The sequence below is a fragment of the Calliphora vicina genome, chromosome 1 (assembly GCF_958450345.1).
Source record: "Calliphora vicina chromosome 1, idCalVici1.1, whole genome shotgun sequence".
Lineage (NCBI taxonomy): Eukaryota > Metazoa > Arthropoda > Insecta > Diptera > Calliphoridae > Calliphora > Calliphora vicina.
In genome coordinates this window covers 88,567,301-88,575,199 of record NC_088780.1, presented here as the reverse complement: position 1 = coordinate 88,575,199, position 7,899 = coordinate 88,567,301, and the positions used below count along the sequence as shown (strand labels likewise).

The window sequence follows — 7,899 nt, the reverse complement described above, 5'->3', positions numbered from 1 at the left end:
GTAAAATTTCAATTGATGTTTTTCAAAACACACAAACGAAGCGCAGATTAAAAATTTTATTTACGTACGACTTTTTAGTCATTAGGAAGTTGGCATAAAACCATTGCACTCATTGGAATAACTTTCAGTTTCAGTGCAGACAACGTGCGGTCAACTACAACTTAATATAAAATATAAATAATAAATAAAAACCGAAAAAAAAATAATTAAAAATCAACTTAAGAAACCGTGTATCGTAATCATAACAAAGTATTATAAACAACAAACTGGCGGCATCTAATGTTGCAATAGTGTAAATTTATTAATTTTAAAACTTTAAAAACCCATGTGCTTGCCGCATTAGGCGCACAACAAAAATATTGTGATACTCTGTTAAATTAATGAAAATTATAATAATGAATGTAAGTACTACTCAGTAATTAGTCAAAGTGTAACACCGTGAAAAAAATTATAAAAAATAGTGAGAATACTTCAAGTATATTCTTTGTTTATTGCCTTTGATATTGCATGAGATGTATTTTGTAGTTCCTGTACTGTAATGTTGGAGAATCAGTACTTGATTAACCCCCATTTTCTCAATATCTGGTTATCGTTTTTCGTAACGATAAACCTCCAATTAATATTTTTTTTGTATGAGAACTGTCAATTTATCGTCACGATAAAAAATAACCAGAGATTGAGAAAATTGGGGTAAGTGATGTTCGCCTGTCCCTTTGATTGTCTTTTGGTTGTATTAGATTCTCAGAAGGTCCCGATATTCTACATAGAGAAAACAGATTCGTAATAGCAACCGAATTTGTTGCCAATCGAATGATTCTGCCTTGATGACCGAATTTTACAGTTGTGGCTACGAAATTTTAAAAGGGGTAACAAAAGTTTGGTTTCTCCAACCGAAATTCTTTCTTATTAACTGATATTCTGTTGCTGGAATCGAAAAATTCTATGTGTGCAATCGAATCATTCGATTGGCAACATCAGGATGAAATTGCCGTTATCTTTAAAATACCGTTACCGAAATAACAAAAAATATGGTAACCAATATAACTGTGTAGCGTTACCGTCACCTTTTAACCGTTTTGAATAGGTAGACAAACTTGAACAAATCTACGAGAATCTAACCTTCCCGGTATTTATATTTTTTTTATTTTCAATGCAATTTCTTATCTACAAAACCCATAAACTATGTTTAAAAGTTCATTATAATATTTGAATAACGGTATATGTCGAAGTATTCATGCAGCTTGACAATGAATTTCACAACATTGTTGAAATTTGAGCAGTTTGGAAGACTGTCGCACAGTGGTATAGAAAAAAATAGAGGGAAATAAATCTGTAACATCTAAACACTTAGTCCAATTTGAATGTAATTTCCCATGCGCAAAGAGGAAGTCATGTCGAGTTCAAGTTTTGAGTTTGGACCTCAAGGGGCACGGCCAGGGGATCCCAAAGTATGTCATCTCGGGTATGTTAAATTTTAAAAAACGATTCTATTTCTTCGTTTGGATTCTGATTTCAAGCAAATTACATATAAAGAATCTCATAGTCCAGCACTATATAAAACCTTATCGTTACCTATTATAGCTTAGGAAATATTCGTATTTGAAAATTAAATTTTCAACATTTTTACCCATCTTGATCCATCCAGTCTTTTTATATCAGAGGGTCCAGTTTTCAAATATTTCCCGACTTTCTTCATTTTTATTTTATTAGACCAGTATGCCAGTGGAGCATCTGGTCTTCACTGGGTATCGAAAAGAGTACAAAGATGATATGCTCAAGCTGCAACGACGCTTTATGTTATAAGTGTTTTGGACCATTCCACAAATTAAATCCCTAATTACATTTATAAAATGCTATAAATAAATGTGTACTTTCATCAAAATTAAATAATATTCTGATGATTTATTAATTTTTTAATTTCGAATCACCCATCAAGAACATTGATTGAGATTATATTTCCCACAAAAAATGCTTATTGGGATTATATGTCCCAGGATAAAAGGACGATTTAGGACGAACATAATATTTTTTCCATATTTTTTAAATTTCTACCATATATATTTTGGTTCTCAAAATAAACCTCCGTCCAGAAAGGGTTAATGTAATATCGACAGTGGTGGTCATAAGCTCAGTCTGTTATTGTTAATATATTGAATTCATATTTTAAAGCCAAATTTCTACATTTAGCTAGATAGATATACTTAGTAGAGTTCGTTTGTGACCAGGCTACTTCCATTTGATTTGCGGGTATCATAATTTTTCTGAAGGTTTTTGCGTAAATATTAATAATGGCGTCCTTGGGAAATATTGATGCCGTTTTCCTAATCATAAAATGCCTTTTCATCGTGCATGTTTAAAAAAACTAAAATTTTTTTTTTTATATTTTTATGAGATTTCCGTGGGTTTTTGGAACTATTTTAAGGATTCAAAAAACATCAACTGTATTAATTTTTGATACAGAATTGACTGGTAAAAAAACATATTCGCAATATATTCAAACGTTTTTACTCTACAGAAAAATGTGCTCAAAATGCGCGTCTTTTCACTCATTGAACCACCACAAGGAGTGAAAATTTTCCAAAAAGCAGGACGCCATTATTTTTATTTACGTAAAAACCTTCAGAAAAATTATGATGCCCGCAAATCAAATTTTTTAAATTAACTCTAATGTACATATTTAGTATTAGTTCACATAAATAATGAAGATACAATAAATATATTTTAAACATTCACTTTATTGTTGAATCATTTTTTGTTTAATATTACAACAATACATTTGCATTATGAATATATTTCAATATATCATAACCTAAATAAGAAATAATAACAATGGTTGGCATCAGTGCAGCAACCAACATACAATGCGAATGAATAAATTACCAAAATAACAAATAAGAAATTATTGTTTGACAAAACCGACAATATGATACCGTACAACAAATTCGAGTACAAAATCTATCTTTAGGTATATTAATAAAAGAGAAGTATGAATTTGTTGTACAAAAGTTTATATAAAGTTTATAAGTTTGACCCATAGATGACGCCATAGTTTTTGCCCCTGAACCGATTATTTGGAAATTTGAATGATGTTTAGATATGTGCTTCTTAACTTATACTATCTAACTCTATTGAAGTATTGGATTATCGTCGAAATTGGAGTTAATTTAGATCTTATGTAGTACTCTAAATGTCTTCGAAATCTAAATCTACTTCGAAATAGACCAATAATAGAAGATATGATTTTTGTTAAATAGGAGCCATTTAAAAACAATAGTTACGATTAAAAAAAAATTATAAACTTTGCTTTTACATTATTATGATGGCCTAATGATCCTTCTTATGCATCTAAGAGAAAATAGTTTGGTCTTCAAACATTGGATGATCGCAGATCTTGTTGTTGTGTAATGTTTGTCTATAAAGTTTTGTCTGGTCAAATATTATGTACCGAAATTTGTAAACATTTTACATTATATAATCCGCCGAGAGATATCAGGAGACACCACATTTTTGAGGACACTTTGCATAGGGCAAATATTAAATTTTAATGTCAGCTTGAATAGATTTAAATTAAACTTATTTATGTTGTACAATTAATTAATTAAATGTAAGTAATCTGTAAGAATTATCTGTAGAATTATCTGTCGGGTTACAAGATAGCCAAAATCTGATTTTCGGCTGATATCAGGTCAAAATTTTTACAACTCGGTAGCTCGAGGTTGTGTGGGCTTTAAATATGAATACGTAAAATTTAACAAAAATATTAATTTTGCAGGCAATCCGTAGCTGCGGTTTGAAGAGTCAAACTTTACAGACATGTTTTTAAAGAATTTTCTGAATTATATATAAAAAGACAGTTTGGAAATGCGATTTCTGTTATTTATAAGCCATCACACATCTGATACAAAGTTTCAGTCAAGTTGTCATTACTCAATGACAAGTTGTCATTACTCAAATACAACTATGAAGTGGTATAATGAGAATAATATTGATGTTATACCAAAACACATCAATTAAACAAATTGCTCAAATCTTCGTCCAATCGAGATATATTGGGCAATTGTTAAACGTAAATTGAAAAAGAGTGCAGGTACAGTAAATAACCAGATTTTGATGAGAACAAAAAGGAATAAATATCCTGGAATAACGGTAGAAGTGGGAAGAAAAGTTGTGCAGCTGAAGAAAAGCCAGAAAATTTATTCGCAATAAAGACACATAAACCTACAGTTATACTTTTTTAAAGCTTAATAAATTACCTTTAATTGTATGTATAAAATGTTAACATACGTTGTTTCATTTAAAAGTTATGCTAGCTTTAATCCGTACGGATTTTAAGTGGCCACTTCTTTAAACCCTATTTGAGCTTCTCTTAATATGTGGATGAATTATATCTCCAACCCGATCTCAACAATTTATTTTCCTGGTGCAGTGAAAACTTAATGAAATTAAACTAAGGAAAATGTGAACTTATGCGATTTTCAAGAAGTAATTATATTCCAGTCAACTATACTTTGGGTAACTACCAGCTTGAATCTGTTAGAAATTTCCATGATCTCGGAATTTTACTAGACCATAAATTGAACTTTGTTTCGCACATTACCATGACAATAAATAAAGCTAGAGGTGTCACAAAATAACTTTACATCTCTTTAGTAAGACCTATGTATATTGGCAAATGGCTCTGTTATCTGGGATCATTATTGCCTACAATATGCATGTGCAACGAGTAGACAATTCTTACTCTTCTATTTAAGTGTTTAACGTAAACCGTTACGTTACGGCTTACCGAATTATATACAAAATATACTATTTCTAAACTACTGTTGAAATATAAGTTTAAGTAGTATATTCGGAAATTCGAAAGTCTATCATAGATTAAAGGCAAGAACGATTAAACTCTATCTAAATCGAAAGTACAGCATAAATAGTTGGCAATTATAGACATATTTGTAGAGAATATTATTTCCCGAATACATGTATGAAGTTTAATTCTGTTTTTTCATATCTCATACATAAACTATGACAGAACCCTGTATTACGTAAAATTAGTTTGAACTGATACAATTTTAATTTGTTAATGTTATAATTAAATAAAATGAAGTAATAAAAAAAGCATAATTTTGAATAATGAGATAATAGCAAGATAACAAAACTTACCAACTACGTATGTATATTCTCACCATTATTTCCTACAAATATTGAAAAAAGAAATCGTAATTATTTGCTTAAAAATTATAAAAGCATTTGAAAGTTACAGTCATTAAACCATGACATTGAACTGACTGACTGACGGTTTTGAGTAATTTTAATTAAACTGGTAAAATGGTAAATTTGAATGATTTTGCAGTAATCCATGCACCAATTTTTATTGTTATGTACATATATTTTTGCAATTATTTACAATTCACCTTTTCATTACAGTTTCTGAGCATATTGCTGATCTTTGGAAGTGTGATAATAATAGAATGCGGACAAAGTTCATCACCATTTGGCAGAGGCTTTTTCAGTTCTGTAGTTACACCCACATCGCATTATTCGATTCATCATGGGGGCGGTACTAGTAGTGGATTTGTGCCTTTGACTTATAAGAGTGATTCGAAGCCGGAAGAAAGCAATCATAGATCATCATCGAAGCAGTCCAGGAAACGAAAGTATAAGGGCTACAGTTCGGTATGTATATTTTTCATCACCTACTTACTCTTTTTTATTCTCACTTCTCCTATTAATTTCTATATCTTCTCTCCACAGGATGAAGATGATATTTCGTCTGAAAGTTTTACATCCGATGAATACTCAAATGAAGCCAAACATCCATTCGGAGAGAATGACAGTCGGGAATATACCATTGGCACTCATATACGTGTTCAACATCCCATAACAATACCCAAAAAGTCCACAATACCACCATATCCCACAAAGAGTTCAAAATATACAACCATACCTAATATGGGCGGCTATTCCATGGATGTTTCTCACGAAGAACATGGTTCTGATTCTTATTTGCCATCAACATCTTCGAAAAAGCTAAAATATTCCAAACTCTATGAGCCCGATCCATTTCATGTCATTTCACCACCCAACTCTAAAATACCATCTCACCATCATCATCATCATCCTCAGTCTGCATCTGCTTATGGTGCCAGCTATAATGCCTATGAACCCGATACTGAATCATATGAGAATCCAGAAGTGGCTGTTAAACATCTCAAGACAAATTTAAGAGACCGCTACAAGGGTGTGGCTTCCAAAAAGCAAATTGAAAAATATATTGAAGATCAAGAAAAGATGTTGGATGAAGCCTTGAAGCTTCAACTCCTTACCAGTCCAAAGTTTCAGAAACTTTTGAAAACGGCCGAAAATGAACATCAATTTAAACAACCTGAATTTGAAGATGAATATATTGCCAACGTACCACATCAATTCCGAGACAGTTTCCACAAGAGTGTGCCTCCAAAATCAATTCGCTCCCGTCGTCGTCCACAAAAGTCCAAGTCGTCGGTTTTGTCCAAGCCAAATCGAAAATATCGTTCAGCGTTTGTTATTGAAGTCTGAGTAATACTTATAGACTTGTACGAAGTTAAGTTAATTTAATCGTATTTTTGTGTAGTAACTATAAATTATTTTATCTTAAATCTAAGAAGTTTAATTTTACTAATTGTAAACATTTTTTTATAATAAATTAAACAATAAATAAAATAAAAAAATAAACTATATTTTGTTTCGCACACTCGCATATGGGATACACATGTCCTCTATATAGCTTGACATTTAATTTTAGCTGCGACTTCAGACAAATTTATAACTGAAATTCTTATTAGAACGTATAAAATTTAACAATTTATATACTTAATAATTAGTTAATACGTTTGGATTAGGGATGCCAATTCCGAAATCCCGATCCCGAAAATCCCGGGATTTTTCGGGATCGGGATTTCCCGAATCCCGGGATTTGTGAAAAAGAATCCCGGGATTTTTCGGGATTAACAAATCCCGGAATATTATGAGATTTTTGATATTTTAGGAAGATTTTTGAAGCACCCAAAATACCTAGAAAGCTAAATTTCAGCAAATTTATAATACTAATCTCGCTTGAAATCCAAACGCAGCCAGATTTTTTACCTTGCATTGACAGACTTTTACACAATTTACACTTTTACGAAATTTATGTTCAAGTTATTTTCTGAAGGCGACTAGGGGCAAATGTAGCCCGATTTCCGCAATACTTTACAGTATAATTTCAGAGTACTTACAACTTATTTTGTGCAACATTTTATAAGGATATTTAGGACTGCTCAAACAGTACTCCGGGGGACAATTGTATGGAGGTAGGGAAAATCATGGACCATTTTATTTTAATTCAATGCATTAGTTTTTGATTTGTTATATTTTTACTTAAATATATTAATGAAATTAATAGATTTTTATTCTTGAATTTGATATTTTTGACGTTTAACTAAAATCCCGAAATCCCGAAAAATCCCGGGATCCCGAAAAATCCCGGGGTCCCGAAAAATCCCGGGGTCCCGGGATTTACATTTCTACAATCCCGAATCCCAGGATTTGTAAAACCCAGTCCCGTTTGGCATCCCTAGTTTGGATCAACATTTTTCCCTTTTAACCTCAAGTGAAGAAACAGAATATAAAAAAGGGTGTACAAATATATTTAGACAAATTTCAAAATATTTGGTTGTGGGAATTATGTGGGAGCTATGACCTATTATGATTCGATTGTCATAAAATATTTTACATTATTAACAAGAGTGGACCTTATATGGGAGTTATGCCGAATTATGGACCAATATTTAAAAAATATTTCAACCTGATAATTATATTTGTAAGAAATTTATGAGGATTTTAGTGATTTTCGTTAGTGTCCCTTATATGGGAGCTATGGTTAAATAT

At 31.3% G+C, this 7,899-nt stretch overlaps 1 protein-coding gene across 1 annotated transcript; it reads left to right on the top strand.

The window, feature by feature from the left end:
* Positions 1-257: 257 nt before the first annotated feature.
* LOC135949604 (uncharacterized) lies at positions 258-6,705 on the top strand. Its single transcript, XM_065499202.1, has 2 exons — positions 258-401; positions 5,419-6,705. The coding sequence occupies exons 1-2, from the start codon at positions 381-383 to the stop codon at positions 6,547-6,549; spliced, it is 1,152 nt and encodes a 383-aa protein (XP_065355274.1). The 5' UTR covers positions 258-380; the 3' UTR covers positions 6,550-6,705.
* The last annotated feature ends 1,194 nt before the right edge of the window (positions 6,706-7,899 follow it).

Bases quoted from the DNA above. Each gene is read 5' to 3' on its own strand.
- LOC135949604 (XM_065499202.1), top strand. From the start codon at position 381: ATGAAAATTATAATAATGAAT. The intron at 402-5,418 runs GTAAGTACTACT...TTTTCATTACAG, and splicing joins TGAAAATTATAATAATGAAT to TTTCTGAGCATATTGCTGAT.